The sequence below is a fragment of the Pseudopipra pipra genome, chromosome 1, assembly GCF_036250125.1.
Source record: "Pseudopipra pipra isolate bDixPip1 chromosome 1, bDixPip1.hap1, whole genome shotgun sequence".
Taxonomy (NCBI): Eukaryota; Metazoa; Chordata; class Aves; order Passeriformes; family Pipridae; genus Pseudopipra; species Pseudopipra pipra.
Window position 1 is genome coordinate 134,404,518 of NC_087549.1, and position 21,417 is coordinate 134,425,934.

General features: G+C 38.5%; 2 protein-coding genes and 1 long non-coding RNA gene across 8 annotated transcripts in view; 1 reads left to right on the top strand and 2 right to left on the bottom strand.

The window, feature by feature from the left end:
• The window catches only part of ITGA8 (integrin subunit alpha 8), a 108,958-nt gene extending 96,653 nt beyond the window's left edge, over positions 1–12,305 (bottom strand). The window contains exons 1-3 of one of the 2 annotated variants that reach the window (XM_064678851.1): positions 11,945–12,283; positions 11,617–11,741; positions 1,310–1,410 (exon numbers count right to left, since the gene is read on the bottom strand). In XM_064678851.1, the coding sequence (XP_064534921.1) occupies positions 1,310–1,410; positions 11,617–11,741; positions 11,945–12,129 (411 nt within the window). In that variant the 5' untranslated portion in view covers positions 12,130–12,283. Of the gene's footprint in view, positions 1–1,309; positions 1,411–11,616; positions 11,742–11,944 lie in introns of both variants that reach the window. The other variant, XM_064678857.1, reaches the window with a different exon arrangement.
• A 110-nt stretch (positions 12,306–12,415) lies between these two features.
• LOC135426005 (uncharacterized) lies at positions 12,416–18,455 on the top strand. The gene is made up of 2 exons (XR_010435821.1): positions 12,416–14,366; positions 14,978–18,455. It is a non-coding gene; the product is annotated as an uncharacterized LOC135426005 (long non-coding RNA).
• The window catches only part of MINDY3 (MINDY lysine 48 deubiquitinase 3), a 51,109-nt gene continuing 46,923 nt past the window's right edge, over positions 17,232–21,417 (bottom strand). For all 5 annotated transcript variants that reach the window (XM_064678897.1, XM_064678871.1, XM_064678887.1 and 2 more), the window contains 2 exons: positions 19,053–19,124; positions 17,232–18,281 (listed from right to left, as the gene is read on the bottom strand). In XM_064678897.1, the coding sequence (XP_064534967.1) occupies positions 18,132–18,281; positions 19,053–19,124 (222 nt within the window). In that variant the 3' untranslated portion in view covers positions 17,232–18,131. The remainder of the gene's footprint in view (positions 18,282–19,052; positions 19,125–21,417) is intronic.

A 21,417-nucleotide genomic window follows, 5' to 3' on the forward strand; every position in this document is an offset into this window, starting at 1 on the left:
GTGCGTGATTTTAGGTCCATTTGATATCTGTAGCTTTAAAAAGTTCCTGACAGTTTGATGTCATTTTCCTTTCAGCCTACCAAGATTAACAGACAAAGTTTTTGAGCTTTGCTGTCCAAATTTTTGCCTGAAAAGTATTGACTCTATCTCCGTTTCAGTCGGAGAAGAGTTATCAGAAATAAAACAGTTTTGTTGGTACAGAGACAGCACATCAGTTTTTCTCAGGTGATGAGGTTTTCTGCTCGCTTAATTAAGACCTAGCAAATGGTGGTAAAGAAGTACTTTATTTCCATTGGTGAATTGTTGTACTAAAACGAAATATCTTCAGCTATTTCTAGAATTTTTATGTTTACTTAGCTCTGTAACAGAATAGGGTGATGTTTTATTCATTACCTGTTTTATGTCAAAATCCTTCCATAGGTTAACCATAAGGCATATGATACAAGGGAAAACATTTCCTTTTGATACTTCCTTATGACTGCTTTTTAAAGTAATAATTGGGAGTTTTAAGCAAATCCAAAACCAAATTATTGTTTTTGTAATTGTAAAAACTAATAAAACTAATGACCAAACTAATTTTTCTTATCACAATTACTTCACTGCCATTTTCAATGAGTGCATAAATTGGAAATAAAAAATCTCTGTGTATAAGAAGCATCACCACCACTTTACTAAGCAATAAAAATACTTGCTCACTGCTAAAGGCCTCTGTCAATACAGGAAAAATGTTCAGTGAAAGTGGAAAACAGACATTACAGTTTGACAGCCATCTTGTTTGGAGCTTTTTTTTGATGACTTTTTTCAGCTGTTTTAGCATGACTATGACAAAGCTGCTGAAAACAATGTAAATGTGACAAAAGAGATCAGTGCTTTCTCTTACTAACTGAACTTCAGCAGAGGTTCTTGGCTTTCATTACATTTCATTACATTCCAATACATATAGTTTCTTTACATTCTGTATTTAACATTCCACATATACCTTCGTAATACAAAACATTTTATAGCATAGAGCTATCAGTAACTCTGTATCTCTAAAGTATGTCCACTATCTGTTTAAAAAATATCATCATTCACTTCCATAACAATATGGCATTCTGCTGTTTTCATATGGCAACAGAATCATCTTAGCTTGATCAGTTCAACCTGATTCTGTAAGTTGCTTTCATTTTCTGAATTATATACATCATCTGTTTTACAATTCATGCATAATCAGTTATTTCCACAATATACACATAGAGAGCTATTAAAGATACACATTTGAGAAAAATAAAGGTTATTTCCAAATGAATACTAAATGCATGAGACTTACCACAACTTTTTCTTTATGAGCTTTGACTGTTGCTCCAAACCACTGATTTGTCTTAAACTCAATAGGTTCCCTGGTGCCATTGACTTTAATTTTCCTGTTGTCTGGCAGAGGAAGAAGCAGTATATTGACAGCTTATTTTTAAAAAAGTATTACCCTGTGAGTTACAGACATAAGTGAATAGACTAATGGATATATTACATTGCATCCACTGTTATCATCCAACCTGTTTAATAGGAAATGGACATCCTAGTATCATTTAAGCTTTTCACTGGTGAATGGAAACCAGCTTAAATTCACATGTGAACATTCAAAATAATTACACTTAAATTTTAGAAAAAAATACACAGGATTGCAATAAGAAATGCTGTGTTTCCCCCTGACAAAAACCTCCAAAACAAACTAAAAAACAAACCAAAAGGAGACAAAAAAACCCCACTTTACCTGGAATTTATGATGAAGAATGAAAAAGAATCTACAAAAATAGGTGAAAAGCCCTAAAAAGTTTTTTCAGATGTAGTAGAAACTTTCCATGAAAAAAGCATGTTCCATAATTAGTTTTTGTCAAACAAATGACATTTCTCAGCACGCTTATTCAAAATCCAACACTATAGATAGCAAACGGCTTAGTTTTTAACAGAATTACATGTGTACACAGTGTCACAAGAGACAGCTTCTTAATGTTGCTTTATATACACTCTTGCAGATGTCAGCATAAGAGAAGCCATCTGGGCAAAGATTCAGGACAATTATAATGCATTTCAGGTTTTAATAAAAAGCAGACATCCCTTCCTTTCGCCCTCAGTTTTCTGAAGTAAACTGATTTCCCATATGTTCATGAGCCATGCTCTTCCCTTACCAGTCATTCCTAATGAACTTTACACATAAGCAGGGCATTACTCCTTCCCTCTTGTATCTGCATTCTCTTATGTTTGTTTCTGGTTCTTATCAGGAGGGATTTCAGAAGAATCAATCCTTTTTATTCACTCTAAGTGAAAATAAAGCCATATACTGTCTATCTTGGAATGTTAAAAAAAAAAAGTAGTGTCATATTATAGTCTATGGATTTCCACACATTTTTAAATAACAGAAAAAATGCAGCCAACACTTTAAAAAGCCACCATTCATTGGGATTTCCACAACAGGAATACAGGAGATACCTGAATGCTTTTCTAGGACATCAGATTGCAAGTGACTTCAGTTCATAGTAACCTCATAAATGTAAATATAGACTGAATTAGGAAGAAAAATGTATCGTATTTGGAGAAAAAAGGGTATTCTCTCTCTGTGTTTTTTTCTAACAAACATGAAGGAAAGTTGAGTAAGAATGAATCTTTTAAAGTTTGAAAGTCTCTGAGGAAACATCTTCCTTCATACAAGTATTTGTTGTAATTGCACCAATTACAGGAGCTACTATGGAAGACCATGCTTAGTGAGAAAAGAGAAATAAATTTCAGGAAGTAGAATTTAAAATTACTCTAAAAATATTAATTTAAAAAACACATTTTATTTAAGTTAGACCTAAACTCGTGTGAAGTGTGAGACAGTGTATCTGACACACCACTTTTTAAGAGCTGCCAACTTCTACCTTGTAGTTGGCAATACTTCTTTTGATTAATTTTTCCAGTGAAGTCAGACCTTTTCAAATTTTAAAGGTTTCTCTTTTCTTTTTTTAACGCTCCAACAGATCTGAACATGATCAATGTCCACAGATGAGGTCTTGATAGAAACAAAGGCTTTGAAGCTTGAAAATCAGCCATGGCCAGCTTACGGCAGCCAACCCTACCCTGGTTCTGAGGATAGTCATAACCAGTATTCTAATTTAAAAGGAGCTTACATTTTCAATCAAAACAACATACTTGTCTACTGGCAAAGTATACCAACATTTGAAAAGAAGTTAAATTTTAAAACTAGGACAGCCATTCACAGGATTTATAAAACCACAGCTGAATTCACCAGTAAATCTGCAAGAACTATAGACAGATACACACACACTCCCACCCTGTTTAGTGGCCCATGGTGTAGTAGGAATATTTTGTCACGTGGCATGGGATTTTCATTATAAAATTATTAGCAAAATATCATAGACAAACAAATTAATAAATAGTTTTTTCCCCAGATAATCTCTTCTGATAGAAATTTTCTAATCACCTTTGTTTGGCATCCTTGCTGGAGCTATGGATTCATACTCCCAGTTTCTAAGGTTGTGCCTTAAAATTCAGTTCAGTCTTTTGTATGTAAACACCAGCCAGTATTTCGGATTTCTGTAAACCATTTACTGCTTTCCCTATAATTTTATCAAAATGAAGCTATATACACAACTAACTTGTCTGAATACACATGGGCTGTCATTACTGTGCTGTACTATAATTGTCCATTTCTGAGCTAGCCATCCACTTGCATCTCAGGACATGATCTAGGCTAGTTCTTCTCCTAAAGCCAATACCTGAGCAGGTCAGAAGAATCATGGCCTATAAGTACTTTTTTTTTTTAAGCAACTGTAGATAACCGTGGATGACCAGCTTAGATTAGACTCAGATAAAAACTATCCATTTACCCATATAAATCCCACTCCAGCTACAAAAACAAAAAAATTTGTCTTTGGTACATTCCTTAAAACAGCGTTACCTAGGCATTTCAAAAAGTAGCATGTCTGTATCCTGACAACACCTTTATATGATGGAGAAATATCTTTCCTTGTGCTATTTATGGGGATCTGAGGCCTACAGGATGTGTCTATACTGTACCTTACCCATGGACTAAGCTATATTTCTGTGAACAGCAAAAAGTTGGCTTGAATTCAGATTGTGTTCAAATGTCATCTTCTCTTCTGGAAGAGAACGCCTGGCCCCGTTTAGGAAGGAGTCCAAGCTATCTTGTATCACGATATGTGACACTAATGCAAGGATAGCTGGAATACAAGGCAGCAGCTGGGCTGGGCACACAACGCCTGAGCCTGTCCACAAAGCGGTCCAGGGAGTGCCTGAGTACCAGCTGGACTGCTTCAGAGCCAGCCAGGATCTGTTCCAGATGGTCAACAGTCTGGATGATTCGCAAATTTGGCTTGAAACGCAGCTCTGGAGTCACTCATAACTGTACTGCCTAAGACTGTGTTGCAGACTAAGGCCGAGACAACCAGGAGTATGCAAAGAGCAGAGAGACTTATAAATAGGAATTTAGGTGCAAGGACATCCTTAAACTGCATCTCAGCAACCCAAAGGACCTTATTTTCTACTGCAGGAGCCATGAATCCTATCCATGGTACTTCCCCACAATCTAGCTTCAGAAGCGTCTCTGGAGATAGTGAAACATGATTCTTTACCCAGTCTTTTAGTCTTGAGGTACCTAAAAGCTACCAAAGGGAAAAGGGGCCCTTTACATTGCCAAAGCAGTAGCTGGACAAGTAGAAAAATTTGACTTTAGACAGTAAAAAGCAAACCCATGTTAAGAGTAACAGTACAGGGATCATTTGCAGGAATTAAATCCTGAACATGGAGCAAGTGTTAATGCAAATCCATTACTTGCACACATTAGACTAAATTTGGTGCTTTCTCTGGGGATTGGTCTCCTCTCAGTCACTGAGTCAGCACATTATAAACAGTTTAATAAGCATGAATCAAACATTATTCTTACAAATATTTCCTTTTTTTGTACTAATCAAGATCTGCATAAGAAACAGATGTATTTGTGAACACTGGTAGTGGCTTATTGTGATTCATTCGGATCTTGAACACAATAAGTAAAAAATGCATCATCTTTTATAATTTGAAAATATTCAAATGAACAAAAGCAAACCAAGGTGGTGATGGGTCAAAGGTGGAACTTGAGGATTTCAGAGGTCTTTTCTAACCTAAATGATTCTGTGAAAATATTTTAATCAAACAACATGGGAAAACAATTTTTCTAATCAAAGCAACAAATCTGTCTATGCAATAAACCTGCAACTCTTTCAAGTAAGTTCTCACCATCCAGGAACTTTGAAAAGTATTATCTTTACTTGCTCTATGTGTATTTGCCTGTATGTGCTGGATAAACACAAATGGCTGTTGATGAGGCAGCTGCAGCAGGCTCAGTTATACTCTTCCCTCAAATCTGTACCTACATCCAGGATGGCAAATCCCTTTCAAATACCTGTTTTGAAATACGTGTGTACATACCTATGCGCATTTATACATACAAAAACATAGATACCATAAAATGAAATATATATATTTCATATATTTCTACATAATTATGTATATACAGAGTAGAGGTGAATAATCACCTCAATCTGTTCATATTTATATAAAATGGGAATATAGACATATAAAACCAACAAACATTTATATAAATTTACACAGGTAAGGGAAAAGGAATATCCCTCTGAAACAGAGTCAACACCTGGAATGCTATGTACAGTTTTGAGACATCAGTAGAAGACTTGGCTTGGAGGCCATGGTATCTCCACCCTTGGGTGGTTTCAGATGTTGACTACACAAGGCTCTGAGTAACCTCATTTAACGTTAAAATCAGATCTCCAGCATCATAAGGGTTCTGGTTTATAGAAGGGAAGAGAGAGAAGGAAGGGTTTGATCTGGCATACATGCTCCCATATTCTAGAAGTGAGGGAAAAGAGGGAATCATGTCAACCCTATTACCAGTGATATCTTTTTCATATCACTACAGTAAAAGAGTTCAATGATACCACCTATTACAAAGCAAAGGTAACTCAGTAACCTTCACAGGGTCATTGATATTAGACCCTCACCATAGGGACGGAATTCAAATGCAAAGCCAAACACTATGTATGGTCTAGGGAACCAAGCAAAGCAATTGTTCTTAATTGATGTTGAGGGGAAAAAAGGACTCCATGGTGTTTAGAGACAGTAAGGATATGCAAAATGCTTGCATGATGACAAGAGTTGCTTCCATTTTTAGATTTATCTGGTTCTGCAAACATCTATTTAATTCCTGGTTTTTACTGAGACTTAGCTGCTATTCATATGAGTTATTTTAATTTGATAGATCATATCTAGGGAGCTTTATTAGGACTTTCATTCCATGAATAAAAAAAAAAAGAATCATCAAACCCAATAGGATTTTTTTTCCCGTAAGTAAAATCTGATCAAAACCAAATTAAGACCTCAGGGCTTGAACTAACATAGCTAAGAGTATTTTTTTCCCTTCTTTAGATAAGGCTGAGACTTACAAAAGAAACTCATGAGAGTCTATTATAAATTGGAATGCTACAAGTGAACCATGAGGCTACAGATAAGGTCTTATTGGCAGAGTGGACTGAGAAGTGTCAACGTTTAAAAGTACAACAAAGTTCTCCCTCAGCAATTTCTCTTGAGATGCAAATTCTTTTTTTATAACGGGATTCTAAGTTTTCCCCAGAATCTTACCATCCCCTCAGCTAATGATTTTTTCATGTAACTAAACCTCTTGAGTCCCACAATACATCTTTTCCTTATACAGTACCTGGGTTCTGTTACAATCAGCTCAACTGCTGGCCAGATTAGCTCATGTTTTTTATCAACTGCACGCTTGGGCAGTACTGATTTACATCCCCCTCCCCTGCTCCTCTTCAGAGGCTGTTCAGATTTTTCTCCAGCCAGTTTAGAAAAATATAACCTATTTTACTAAAATTGGTACAGTTACCAAAGACAACACCTCAGTGAGTTCTGGAAACTCAGAGGAAGTAGGATCTAAAATTCTGCCTTAGGGAGCTAACTTAAAACATAAGAACTTGATGCACTCTGTAATGTATTATAACTAAAAGTGACCATTATAATGAGTTTCTGAAATCTGAACTAGTAGCTTTTTACCAGATTTCAAATGCAATAGTGCATTTTAGGGGCTATTTAAGTTTGCTTCTGGCTGCAAGAGGTTTTGAATGGTTCAGAAGTTCCCCAGTTAATCAAGTGGGGAGAAAGTTTCCTTCATATTGCTCTCCTGCTACCTCTCCTGGTGGCTGACTGGAAGAGCACACAGCTCAAACAAAGTCTTGGTAATTCTACCTCAATGCTAAAGCAGAAAAAGTCATTGTAAACCTCACTTCATACAGGTAAAACTGAAAAGAACTTAGCTTTGTGTAGGTAAGAGAGGAAAGACAGATCACAAGCCTTTAATATGATGCCAAAGCTTGTTTCTCTGTCCTCTCATTGAGTTTGAAAGAGTATCACAGCTGTGCACTGCAATACAGCCAGACAGCTTTACAAAATAGGGAAACAAGGGAGAAGAGTCTCTGCCCTTCAATCCGTATCTCCCGAAGTAAGTGGATACTAAAAGCCCTTCCATTATACTTTACCTCAGCTACCTGCTGCAATGGAGCAGGTTAAAGCACCCATTTGCTCTCAGGGGCAGGTTCTTCCCAGAGTCTTGACCCCGGCAAACAGACTTACGGAGTTTTAAAGAACTGCAAACATGGGACTGCAGAGTCAGTGCTGTATCAATAGCAGGAAACACAGAGTTCCTGCTAAAGCCCCTTCTTGGCTGGAGGCCATATCACTGGCAAACCCATATGGGAATGTCCAGTTACATGACTTGCTTATGGATGGGTTGGCTCAAATCCTACAGCATGTCAAAACTTTATCCTCCTTCCCTCCTCTGCCCCTCTGTTGCATTTCAGGAACTATATTTCAGCAATAGGACTAATTATTGATGCAATTAAATCATCTCATTGCTTTGGAAATCTCTGGATTAGCTACTATAAAGAACAGAGGTATGTTCCTTGTGATCTGAGAAATTAGTGACAATCTGGGACAACTACTTGTAGAACAATTTCAGTTAGGTGGTATGATTTTTTGGAATGGCTGCAGATACTCCAGCACCTCTATTAACTTCAATTAAACCATCTTCTCAGCAGAGTAGTTTAGCCCATACGCATTTCCACATTAACACAAGTTATGCAGCTGCCCACAGCACTCAGATTAGCTTGGGCTTCCTGACATATGCACAGGGCCACAGAGATGATTTCAGGAGTACTCTTGGTTTTGAATATCATTGCCGGTATTAAGGTGCCCAAACTCATCGATCTGTGTTTGACAGGTAGAACATGGCACTCAGAAGTAATAATACGTTTTCTAAAGTTTTTTTGATATCTTTCATTGTGAATTGGGTGAACACTGTGTGTTCCTGTTGGGTATATGTTATTCAATGCAATGTCTACTCCCTCATGTGATCTTAGTTTCTGAGGAGAAAAAAAAGAGCAAGAGGGCTTCACAAACCATAAGGATTTTTCTTTTGTCATTTAAAACTTACATGAGCCAGAAAAAAAAAGTTTAGGACTGAGTGCCACAGTCTTTGTGGTGACAGGTAGGTTAGCTATACTTATTTGTGGCAGTAGAAGTATGAACACAACTTGCATTGAATGTAACATACTTGAGCTTCATTTGCGCATCCAGTCTGCAGAAATGGAAGACATGAGCCCTCCTGCTCATATGTAATTTAACCCAGTGGTTGTCAATCTCTTGGACTGAATCTTTTGAATTTTTATGTTATAGTGGAAATTTCACAGTTTGTGTTACCTGAAGCAGTTTCACACCTCTAACGTTGGATAGAGTATATATCTGCTTTACTTTTACAAATTCTTTAGAAGTCCTCCATTGAACTCTTGGCTGAAAAATACTGATTTAACAAATTCTTTATCTACTTCTTGGTTCACACTGTCTTTTAAGTGTTACATTATACTCTCCCTTTCTTTCTAGTTCCACTTAGTTTTTATGTCTGAACTTAATTTAGAATGCTTCCAATTATTCAGCAGTTTTGTTTCTTCTATTGTGCTTAGCGAATCTAACTGAAAGAGCTGATATTATTTAGAGTCAAGAAAAAAGTATTAAAAATGGAAGCTTTGTATAAAAATGCATCAAAGTGAAATCTTCCAGCCTTGTATCAGCCTCTGTCATTTTTCTGTTTTGTTTCAGAAAACATTCCCAAAGCTTTAAAAGACTTTTAAAGATCTGCTATGAGGCATGAAGCATTAATCTTTAAAATTAAAGCTGCTAGAGCTGAATTTTCAGTCTTCTAACAACTTCTGGGTGTTTCTGCTTTGGAAGAAAGAATTATCTTGTGGTTCAGGAACAGGAGGAAGAAGGAAAAAATCTCGAGTCAGTTATCAGTATCATCACCAACTTCCTGTATGATCTTTGACAACCCAGAATGACTCTGTTTACTAGAATAAGTACTAAAATGGAATTAAAATATGAAATGGGAATAGCAACATTTATGAGTGATGTTGTAGGGAAAACACATAGTGAGTAGAAGATGCCTGTACAAGAAACTGAAAACTGAACTGAAAACACTCTCCACATTTACTAAGGACTAAGTCCCACTAGGCATAAAATGGTTAAAGGCTTCAAAAGGAACTGTGTCACAGACTATTTGAAATAGTTTCATCTAGGATAGAGCTCATGTGGACTATATGTCTGCTTGGGGGAAAAGTGGAAAAAAGGAAAATTTGCTCCTGTAAATAGTGGATTTTGGAGAGAAAAAAATTACATGAAAGCACATCCATACATCAGCAAAACGTGTCATCTAAGGCCTACTGGAGATGGCCTTTCTGTTGTTGGCAGTGAAGAATAGAGGTTGGTACAAGCTATGCAAACCTTCCTGGGGTACCTGTCTATAAAGGCAGCTGGACACTGCTGAATTGTGTGAAATGACACCTTAACTGCCCTTAGAACTGGAATTAGACAGCCAATGACAACACTGCTAAACCTGCCTATGCTGCTGCCTCTTCTCTAAGGACCATGCACTTTTATCTACACAATGGGCTCCTTCTGGCTTAACTTCAGCTGCCTACAAGTCAGGATTGTATCTAGAGGACACAAACAGCCATCTCTGGAAGACTGAATGAACCATGCTTTGGAGATTCCAAGCTGAATAGTTGTGTGATACAGTCCAAAGCCTTACTGATGTACTTATCAGTCTGCTTGTGCCTTTATTCAAAACACAGTATCTGCAAAAGGACATCTCTGTCAAGAGTATAGAGTTGTCCTGAGTTTCCCACAGGAAAGTTAGATGTCCTTGTATGTTTCATCAATAGGTTTTCATTCATTTTTCAAAAATGCCTCTTTGAAAACACGACAGAGTTTTCATTTGGTCTGTAAGTTTTCTATTCAAACCTGCAATTCGTTTGTATAGATAAAACATTCCATTTTTGTTACACGAACTATCTAATCATAGATGGAAATACATGAATATTTTCTCTATTTCCTAGTTTTATTTGAAATATGTACACTCAGGGCATATTACAATAAAAATAATGCATGCATACTGTCTGTGTGCATTTACATTTATACATATTACAATATGCTGTACATAGTTTCATATGCCCAAGTAACCATATACACATACAGGAACTACCACTTACTCTGTTTTAAAGAATTCCCAGCGTGATTGGACAGTCAGCCTGATCAGAGTTCCTAGACACTAATACAGTAATAGGATGTGGGTGGTTGGAGCTGGGAGGGGTAAAGAACTGCACTGCTTACTTGCTACACTTAAGTAAACTTCTCTTATTTAACTTGTGCTCTCAGAAAAAAACAGAGTTATATTGTGTTTCCATTTCAATAAACCACAAATATTAAGAATAAATATAACCTAAAGAATACCAGCTCTCGCTTAATGGTCAAACTACCAAAGTCTATCTAAATAAAGGAATTGGTTTTAAAGTCTCTGCAAACACTAGGTTTAAATTATTTTCAAGACCTATAAAGAGACAACAGAAAACATAAACAGCCTGAATTGTTTAAAATGTGTGTTCCCTCCAATTAAATAAGAAACATCTGTCTTGGGATTTTAGAAGTGGATATCATCTATCCTCACTGTGCCTAAATGGGTTTGCATCTAGCTTCCAATGTTCTGAAACAAAATTCCTGCTTTCTGAAAAGAATTAAATAAGCATGCCGCATGAGGTCCTTCATCCATCTGAAGAGCCGGAAAGCCCCTTGCTGAAAATAACAGCAAAGACTAGAAATCCTGTTATTTCCAAGACTCAGAGAAGTGTGAGATGTGGGTTTTGGGGCTTTGCCTTCTGAACATTCAAAACTATTTTCAAAAGGAGGAATCTGACACAAATACCTTTCATTAAAGAAAAAGAAAAAAGGAAAAAGAAAGGGCAGTTATTAAGATGAACTACGTGCCGATCCCGGAGGTCATACTCCTATTATTTCCCTGGGGACCATTAAGCCCTTCTCTGCAAGCGCACATGCATTCGGACCCCCAGGAGGGGGATTTCTCCGGCCAAGTGCAGATCCTCGGATCAAAGTGACCCAAGTGAAGGGACCGTTGCACAGCGAGCGCTGCGCTGGGACCAGCCGATCACTTACTGGTGTTGTCGAAGGGGATCTGCCGGCAGCGGGCGGCGGGCCAGGCGCAGTAGTACACCGCTCCTCCTTCCACGATGTCGGGCTGCGTGGTGTTGGCTTTGGGGGCTCCCACCAGGACACTGACCCTGCCAAACAAACCAGCAGGTCACCGGGGCGATGAGGACCGGCGGGCGGTGGGCGCTGTCACCTTGTGGCCGGGACGCCACTGTTCTCCCACCGCCTTCCCAAAGGCTCCTTCCCAAAGCGCTCCCCGAGCCCGTGAGCCCCCCGGCCCCGGCCGGGCAGGGCGGGCGGCCCCGACTCCCCCACCCCCGGCGGCGGCACTCACGTGCTGGGGTCGGGGATGTAGAAGTCCACCGAGTACCCGAAGTAGCTGCCCGGCGGTCCGCTGTACACCGTCCGCTTCTCCTCGTCCAGGTTGAAGGCCACCAGCGCCGGCGCCCACAGCAGCGCTGACAAGAGGAGCAGCGGGCGCTGCCGGCGGCGGGGCCGCCCGCGGCTGAGGCGCAGCATCCTCGCCGGCTCCCGCTGGCAGAGCGGAGCGGAGCGGAGCGGAGCTGGGCAGTGCGGAGCGGAGCTGAGCACTGCAGAGCGGAGCTGAGCGGGGCAGAGCGGATCGGCGCGGTGCGGCTGCCGCGGTGCGCGGGCGGGGGCGGCGCGGGAGGCTCGGCCCCGCTCGGCCCTGCTCGGCCCCGCTCACCCTCCGCGGGGGACGCGCGCTCGGGCGCCCCCTGGCGGCCCGCGCCAGGCGCCCACCCGGCAGACCCGGGGCAGCGGCTTCGCCCTCAGGCGACCGAGTGAGGGCTGGTGGTTTCCAGCCGAGTTTCTCTGGACCTGTAGCATTTTCAAGAGTTTCAACTCTTGAGTTTAAACAAGTATCAGAGCCTGACACTTGAAAATCCCTTTTGGGAAACTGGAGTGCGTTGAAAAAAATCGTAGACCTTCATCAGACTGTTATGCCCGGCGTGGCTGTTATGAAACAAAAACCAAACAACCACAGCAATGAAAAAACCCCTTCTAACCACTGGAAAGGTGTCAACCCGGTCACACAGTTTTGAACGCACTAGAAAACGCATTCCTCACAAGTTTCTCCGTGGGTGCCCGTCTGGCTACGTAAAGCTTTCAAAAGCTGAAGGGGGCACCTCACACCGGAGGGAAGCCTTGCACTGCTGCGAGCCTTCAGCGCGGCTCCGTGCAGGAGCAGGTGTCCTGCCTCTTCTGCCGCAGAAATAACCAATACTGGTACATCGCACGTGGCATACAATGGCACTTTTAAAAGGCTCCTCTTGTGATTTCTTCATAAAAGTAATTAAAACCGATGAGGCTGTGTAACTCCGGTCCTGAGTTGTTCTGCCCCCTGCAAGCCCCACAATAGAGTTTTAACTGCTTAAGAATATATAAAAACTCCCTGACTGCCTGAAATGCTCCCTTCCCCTACAAAGCTAAATGGGGTGTCACATCCACATCTTGAGGTGACAGCATGATTTGTATTTTTCCTGGCCAACTCAAAGCTAGGAAGAAAAGGAGAAACATTTTATTTCCTACATAATCAAGTGTTACAAGGAAAAAAGAATTGTTTTTCATAATTTAAAACACAGATGTGTCCAAAACAATATCAGAGAAAGATTAGAAGGACAGAGAACCCATTTATAAACATGTTACAGTAGAGCATACCTATGAACGCAGCTGAGAGTAGTTTTGTTGTGAGGTTCTGGTTTCTTCTGTGTTTGTTTTATTTTAAGTGCTTTATGGCAAGATTGTTCAGATAAGACTAACATTCCTTTTCACAAAAATAGAACTGTGTGTTTATTTCCAGCATTAACTGTGTGACCCTTAGCTGTCCTCACAGGCTTGTAATATTCCTTAATTCTACTTGCCTTACAGTTATATGAAATTTACTTTTGCCATTGGAGTGAAACATCACCATTGATGCTATTTCACTCTTTTACATTGAACAAGTATCTCTTAGAGATCTAAGCACCAGTAATAAATTCAGGAGGACCTCAATCACTTGTAGGACTAAAACCTACTCTTAAAAATCATTCAACTTTAAGGCAATTGAAGACATTTAAAAGTTGTGTTGCCTTATGCTAATAATAATGCCTTGTTATTTTTCAGCACAACAACAGTCCGTTACAGGGCTGATTGTCACAAAGGAAGTTTCTGGGGCTTGGAGCACTGCTCAGATTGCACTCCCGACCTGTGGCACTCAGGAGTGAGAAGGCAGCACGTTCTGGTACTGTAGCCATCTTGTAAGATATATCCAAAACAGAGTTAAAATTCAGTAACGAGCACAATAGGAAATAGGTGAGTATTCCCACAGGTGAAAAGCCAAAGGGGCATAGTTAGAAAAATATGCCATCTAACCTGGTTGGTTTGAGCTAAAACAGGAAAAAAGTGCTTCAAGTGGCTAAAAGTACTAAAACCCACATGGAAGGCAGTGCAGAATGAAAAGAAGGAAAACTTTCAAGATCCTGTTACCTCTAAAATGTTAACATAGAGCAGTCTCTCTCCCCTTACTCCTTTTTTCCTTTTTTTTCCCCCCTCTCCCTTCATATAAAGAAGAGATATATGAGGGTAGGATATTCTAAATCAAAGAGAGAAATAAAAAGAATATTAATTTTTGTTTTTTAAGGATTTGCAGTGTTTCTCTAAATAACCTGGACCTGTTCTGATCATTGGAACTTTATTCCAGTTTCCTCAGACCTTAGAAATGTTTGGAGTGGACACTGATCTGCACTACTTCAAGGGTAAGCAACTGGTCCAGTTATTGGTAGACTGAAGTTTGGACTTCAGCATACCTGTGGCCTAGAAGATACATTAATTGCTTTGAATATCAAACTAAAAAGTCTTAACAGGCTCTAGGACCAGACCTGAAGCCAGAACAGAAAGCTTTTTTATGATCATTTAGCTAAGAGTCCAAAAGTCATTATCTATCTTACAGAATAACTGGAAAGCCAGATGTGGGACCAAATAATTTAGGCGGATAAATGTAAGATTCATGGTGTGGATTTCTATAGCTTAGACTATGTGCAGTTGGTGAAGTTAATATGTCATTATGATCTTTCCAATCTTAAAAACAGATCAGTCAAATCTTCTATGAAAATTTTTGCTCAAGCAAAACTTAAACATTAATATTTCATAGAAGACTATTATCAGAGCTTTAATGTTTTTTATGCCATTATTTAGGAACGTTCCTGCTAGCAGATGAAGAGCAAGTATTTCAAAGAATCATAGGGGCTTTTAAGATGAATCTTATCAAAATTAATGACAATTTTCTAAATCTTTTCAAAACATGGCAATACAGAAGCTGAAGTATCCAAATTCCATAAAAAAAACTTACCTTTTCTTTGTTTCCTAGTTTTGTCTCTGTAGGCTAGTGCCATTACAAAAAGACAGTATTTTGTACTTATTATCCTATCTTAAAGCAAGAGGATAAAACAAGGATGTGACCATGCTCTACAAACAGGAGCTTGTGGGAAACAAATTCAGGATGACATGCCAACAGATGTTCAGCTTTCTGTTTTAAACCTTACCTTTGTGAACATTGCCCAAGTTAAAAATCTTTGCAAAGCAATTCATATGTGAAAAGCATTAAAGCTAATTTTAGAGAGAGCAGACTACATCTTCTATCAATCAAAGCATATAGACTGTAGAAAATTTTTTTTCAAGAGATCTCTTCTTTGCCCTAAACTCATACTCACAGGAGAGAATAAAAAAGCATACTGATGGACCAGATAAGCAGAAATTATAACTATCTGAAGGATAAAAATTATCCAGAAACCAAAATGCCCAGCCAGTATTTAAGTGATTCCCTGCTTTAAAGGGCTCTTTGTGTGGACTGTAACAAGGGTATTTGGATTTGGCTGCTTACCTTGAACAGTTCAGACTTTAACAAAGCAAATACGTATTTGTTAGCCTTCAGCCTTCAAATATAACTCACCTGGGCTAATATGATGCACTGAAAGTAGTCTTCCCATTATTTATTTAGATAATTTATTTAGAGTATCTTGACTGTGAACCTCAGTATACACTGAAGTGGGAATAATTTCTTTTACCTTTTAGCCAGCAGTTGACCCCAGGACCCTTCTTTTCCCCCCTCATCATTTTATTAAGAAAGTGAATTTAAAGTGAAGAGCCACCAACATGTATCTGAACAACTTTCTGCCTCTAAAGGCTTTGAGACATGGGAGGAGGAACCCAGTGTTCCAGACCACCTGTCCAATGTCCTGCTAACTGTACTATGTTGCCAGCTGGGACATCAGTTGTTTCCCAGAAGATACTGATCTTTCCTCTAAAACTGAACCACGGTGCAATATGAAAAAAAATCATTCACCTAGAGTATTAATCAAAATGTAATTTAACTGCATATTTAGTTCATGTGCTTTCTTACATTTAGCACAATCAATTTGCTCTGATTACTTAAAGCATGTATTTAATCCCATAGAATGCTCTGGTCTTATTTATCGACTTGGCCTCAGTTGCAAACTGCAATATATACACATACACATACGTAGCACCTGGAGCACATCAACTTCTGAAAATTATTTAGGTTTCTGGTAATTTTTCCATGAAAACAAATCTAAATTACCAGACATTAATATCCCACATATTATATGAATCTGTCGTTTAAATAACCACACTCTTAGGGGAAAAAGGTGAATCTTCATAAAGGTGGAAGCTCTCCCATCTTGTTTATCAGGGAAGAAAGGTTCACTTGGCAGAGGCTCAGACTAGCTAGTTAGCCAGTGTAGTCCAAAAATAAGAAGCCAGGCCTCTAACGACTAGGCAGTATGAAGGAAAAGGGATACAGGAAGAAGGGGTCTTATACCACACCACCATCAGCTAATTTTCTCTGGAGTACAGCAGAAGTTTTAATCCAGAGTAATGCTTATATGCAGATCTCACATCACCAGGGCTTCTAATTTTTTTTTTCCTGTGAGAAAGAACATAAATTTTATCTGACAGTGGACTACAAAAGGATGTTTATTCTAACAATCAAGCTATGATTAAGTGCAAACTCTGGTGTGAGATACTCTTGCACAGACCAAGACAGACAACAGAATTCGGGAGAAAGAGCAAGAGAAGCGAATTTTCACCTTGCAAGGCATCAGTAGAACGCTGCCTAAAGACATTCATCTTAAATGTGCAAAACCACTTAAAGGGAATACCTATCAAGTTGAGTATTTACTGAAAAGCAAAGTTTCACACTTGCCAAGCAGATTATCTTCATTTATTATCCATACTTTTGAGTAGTACTACCACTGTTGCACAAGCCTTTTCATATCAGGCCCACACCACAAGACAGGAAACTTGTGTTCAAAGTAAGTCCTAAGATGAATTAAGGAATCTTCTCAAATTATTGTTATCTGCAAAGGAATTATTTTTTTCAGAAAAAGAAATCTGAAAAAAAGTTAAGATACTCTGCTGTCAGTTTACATTAAATAATGGTCATGGTCATTTCTGAAGTTAGGAAATTACCTTTTGGTGTGGGTTTTTTTCCACCCCCCCGAGATGTATTCACATTGAAAGCTGACATTTCTAAACCTGTGGTCCCTTTTCATAATCTCAGAGATGCAGCAAACAAGTCCAATTGAACCAAACTTTAAATAATATATGATTCAAGGAAAAGATTTTATTTTAGGGCTAAGAAGTTGATAATAAATAAAGGAATATAATAATGTAATACCAGATGTTCTCATGCACTTAACACATACAGTAACGCTGGCTTACACTGCTGTCTGGACAAATTAAGAAGTATTTGGCAATATTATAAGTTTGAATAGTTTATAGAACAAGAAATTCTTTCTGCTGTTTTTACATTTCTTTTATACAAATTCAAATAAATATTAATACATCTATTTTTTCTCAGAATTTCTCTTCACTTTTAACATGCCCAATAACTAAGCCACAGTAATATACAACTGCCAAGAAAGAATATTTAGAATTATACTTATTCCTAAAAATGTATCATATTTATGTCACATTGTGCAAGCTCTTTAGGTAAAATTAGATTTTAGGAAAAACTGCAGAAAATTTAAACTCATTAAAACATATCCAGTGCAAAGGCCAGTCTAGTCCACATATTATGGTACTGTAATGTAAGCTAGTATAAATTAAATAATAAAACATGCCTATATGATTCTGAGAAAGCTGAATATGTTTTATGTTTTGAAGATCTGACATCTAATATGCAGATTCTGCAATATTAGAATTTTTCAAATCTTCATGAGATGGCAAATGGTAAGACTTTATAAGAAGGCTTTTTTTTTAGGATAACTCACATTAACAGTACTACAGTGGCCAAAAAAGACAAACTATTATAATAGAAATAAATCTGATTAAAAAATTAAATATTCCAATTAACACTGAAAAAGTGTTTGTAATCATTATTTACAATTCATCAATGATACCAGTGTATAACTCCACACAAAGTATACCACTTCCAAGCAAATACCAACTCCTGCATCCCCCTTCGAGGATCCGATAGCAGTATGTTCTTTATGGGCAACATATCAGTTTAGAGAAGGAGATCGATCTGTGGTCCAGAGCAGTTCTATATATGGCCATTTGGTTTGCAAGCAGCGTTTCACAGGAGTGTCGTCGGTCTGTAGCATTGGTTCTTCAAATCCCATAACAACTGCTGTGCCTTCTACATACATGACCTGTCAAAAGAAACCCCATTATGTCAGCCTGGTTAGAAACTCTAAGATAAGGTGACTCTTTTCATCACTTTAGGAGGAGAGTTGTTACAATACACATTTTGGGGTATGAAACTGCTGGAGATTTCACAGGAGTAATTTTAAGGACTTAACTAAAGCTATTACAAAGACTGAGTATATACATTTTCTCAAAGAGTCTTTTTTACTTAAAGTAATTTTTTTCTTATGTCTACTAATGCCTCACAATCTTTTACCCTCAATTCTACTTCAGGAACTAACTTAGAAGCAGTCATGGTGTGTCACATATACCCCTCCCTTCACGAAAGCTGAAAATGAAATAGGTAATTTTTTTCCTCCCACTAAGTGGCTCCAAAAAACACTGATTTTTGATGCAAGTCTGGACTACTAAAATATTTCATAGAAAATTCCAAACATCTTAATTTAGATGTAGGGTTACTGATAGAAGTTGCACTTTGTGTATATTACGTCTCCATTGTCCCTTACAGTTCAGATTCCCTTCTGACAGGTAAGTGCCCTTTTCAAAACACAGAGCTTAAGAGATGTGTTCTGGTCAAGTGATATGCTAGCTCAAGTATACTAGCTCAAACATCATCAAGGGTACAAAGCAGTTCCCAATTCCAAATTCATCACTTTGGAAGAAAATTATCAAAATAACAGCCTTGTAAAAAGTCTGTTTCAAGTTAGAGTATTTGGCCTGTAACTATATTCAGTTTTGCACACCAACTGTTATTAGGGTTTAATTGTAAATCTTACCTTTTCGTTGTAGTTAGATTGCTTCAGTCCATTGTAATGGTAAACAGTGAATGACTCTGAAACCCTGGAGTCCTAGTAGAAAGAAGACAGTTCGTTTCATGGGACATATACATTGTGCCTTAAGTCTCCTCTCTTTACAACTAGATAGATGCGTTCAAGCAGAAAGACTCAAGGAAACTGTAAAATAGTACAGTTTCTTTTCAGTGGCAATGTTGAAAATTTTGTTAATTTCACCTTTCTCATCAGAAATAAAAAGAACAGATGTCAGTAAACCAAAGGGTAATACCCCCAAGGGCAACTTTGAACTTTAATTTCAGTACTGACCATGTAGAAGGTCAGATTTTTCATGCAGTAGTCATGTTCACGTGTATTTACGACTGTTTCGATGAAGTTTTTTACTAAGGACCAGATCCAATCTCTGGCCCTCCATTTGAGAGCAAAAAAGTAATTTACACCCATGCCTGCTTGAGTAAACTAATTTTGAAGACACCCGTTCAGTCGAGTTCTAACTGCAAATGTACTGCAGTTGTTGACCTAATGCTTTAATCCTAAAAGGACTGAAAAGCTTTGGATTTAACTGCACCAGGAACCACAAACCAGGTGTAGTATAATCTCTTTTATGCCTACTGGACCAGGCTTCAAACAAAAACTTATCCCTTTTTTAAGCACATGGAGGTAAAGGCTGGAATGAGAATAGATCTGCTCAGGTTACAGTACATCCATCAGATTACAAAAAGCCCTCATTCATTTTTCTATTCTTGAATGATTGACAAACTATCAGTGTATGGGTCTCTCAAAGCAACTCGTTATTCAGTGGAGGGAGGGTAGCAAAAGGAAGGTTAAGTGGTAACTGCTTACAGAAGTGGCTTCAAAGAGGTAAGTAAAATAAAGCTTTGCTGGGAAGGAAAGAGGACACTCACTCTTTTCCCTGAGGAAGTTATGCTCACCCTGAAGGAAAAGAAATGCTATTTTCCACTTCCTGTCCCCTGGATATTAAGAATTTTGTGCAGTTGTTGTTCCCCCCAAAAAAGGGCTACTGGGGAATCCAGGAATTCCCCTTTTCAGGTGACTGCCCTAAGCAGTAAAGAGTCAGGCTTGCTCTCTCAGGAATAGCTGAACAGCTTTGAATAAATTTCTTCTAAGCCAGCAGCTTTGAGAAGGAAAGATAAGATACCTTCCTGCTTTTGAGGTGGAGTTTAGTACTTTCTAAGAGAGTAAGAATAAGGGTTTGAATATTCTCAACAAAGAAGGAACTGAATCTGGATCTCCCGAGCACTAGCTACATGGTCAAATATTGTATAAAGGGGAACACAACAATTCCAATTATAACTGGTATCTGCTATTTACTCACAGTATTTTAAAGAAAGATATTAATCTTCATTTCTGTAGAATTTCACTTTCAGAAAGAATTCTGAACAAGGTGTCAATATGAGTAAGGGCTATTGCTACCTGATCCACAGAGCACAGAAGGACTGGATATTGTATCTATGCCCTCAGCATTCAGTAACGGGAACTGGCAGGTTCCAGTTCGAAACACCTGATGGTTCAAACTGTACTCTTAAGGCAGTAACACTTTCCATATTTTGTGCTGGAGTCAGCAAAGGTTTAGTAGCACAGGCAAAACTGGTGGGAAATCACATAAAGCAGGGAATTAGCACTTCACAGACAGGCATTGAGTTGGGGGCTCAACCACACAGCAGGTAAAGAGTTGCCCCACCAACTCTCTAGCTAGTGGACAGTTTAGGCACAATTATGGAGGATGTGCTTGGCTTTCTGAACTTCATTCTAAGCATCTGAGGCCTAAAATTAAGCAGTGGAGTCTTCCAGATTTGCAAGTGTAATATAATTTTTAGAACAAAACTATATTTAATTGTACATATATTTCCACTTCTGGATAAACAAATGAAAGGAACAAGAAAACAGCTGGCAAATATACAATGCAGATATAATTCTAAAAGTCCAGGGAAAATGAACACTAACTCCTTCTCTTTCCTCTTGGTGATGAATAACCTCTTAATGATATACTCAGTCCCTATCATCTTTGGCAGCACAGTTCTAGTGTCTTCTAAATGACCAGACTGTTTCATAGTACAGAATGCTACATCCAAACAGTGCTGTACAACCTTCAACAAAAAGAGTCTTGCTGCAGGCATTTAAAAATATTAGTTTCACATTTCCTGGGTTGTAAAAATTAGGTCACATAGTTTCAGTGACACGTTAGGCTACAAAAGCCTCCAAAGAAGTACTTCTCTCAGGAGCATTTGCATGGCCATGGAACAAGCCTCCATAAACCTGCACAGAGAGCTCTTATTCCGACCAGCTCCCTCTTCTGGTTTACCACATATCTGTACAAAGACGCTCCTTG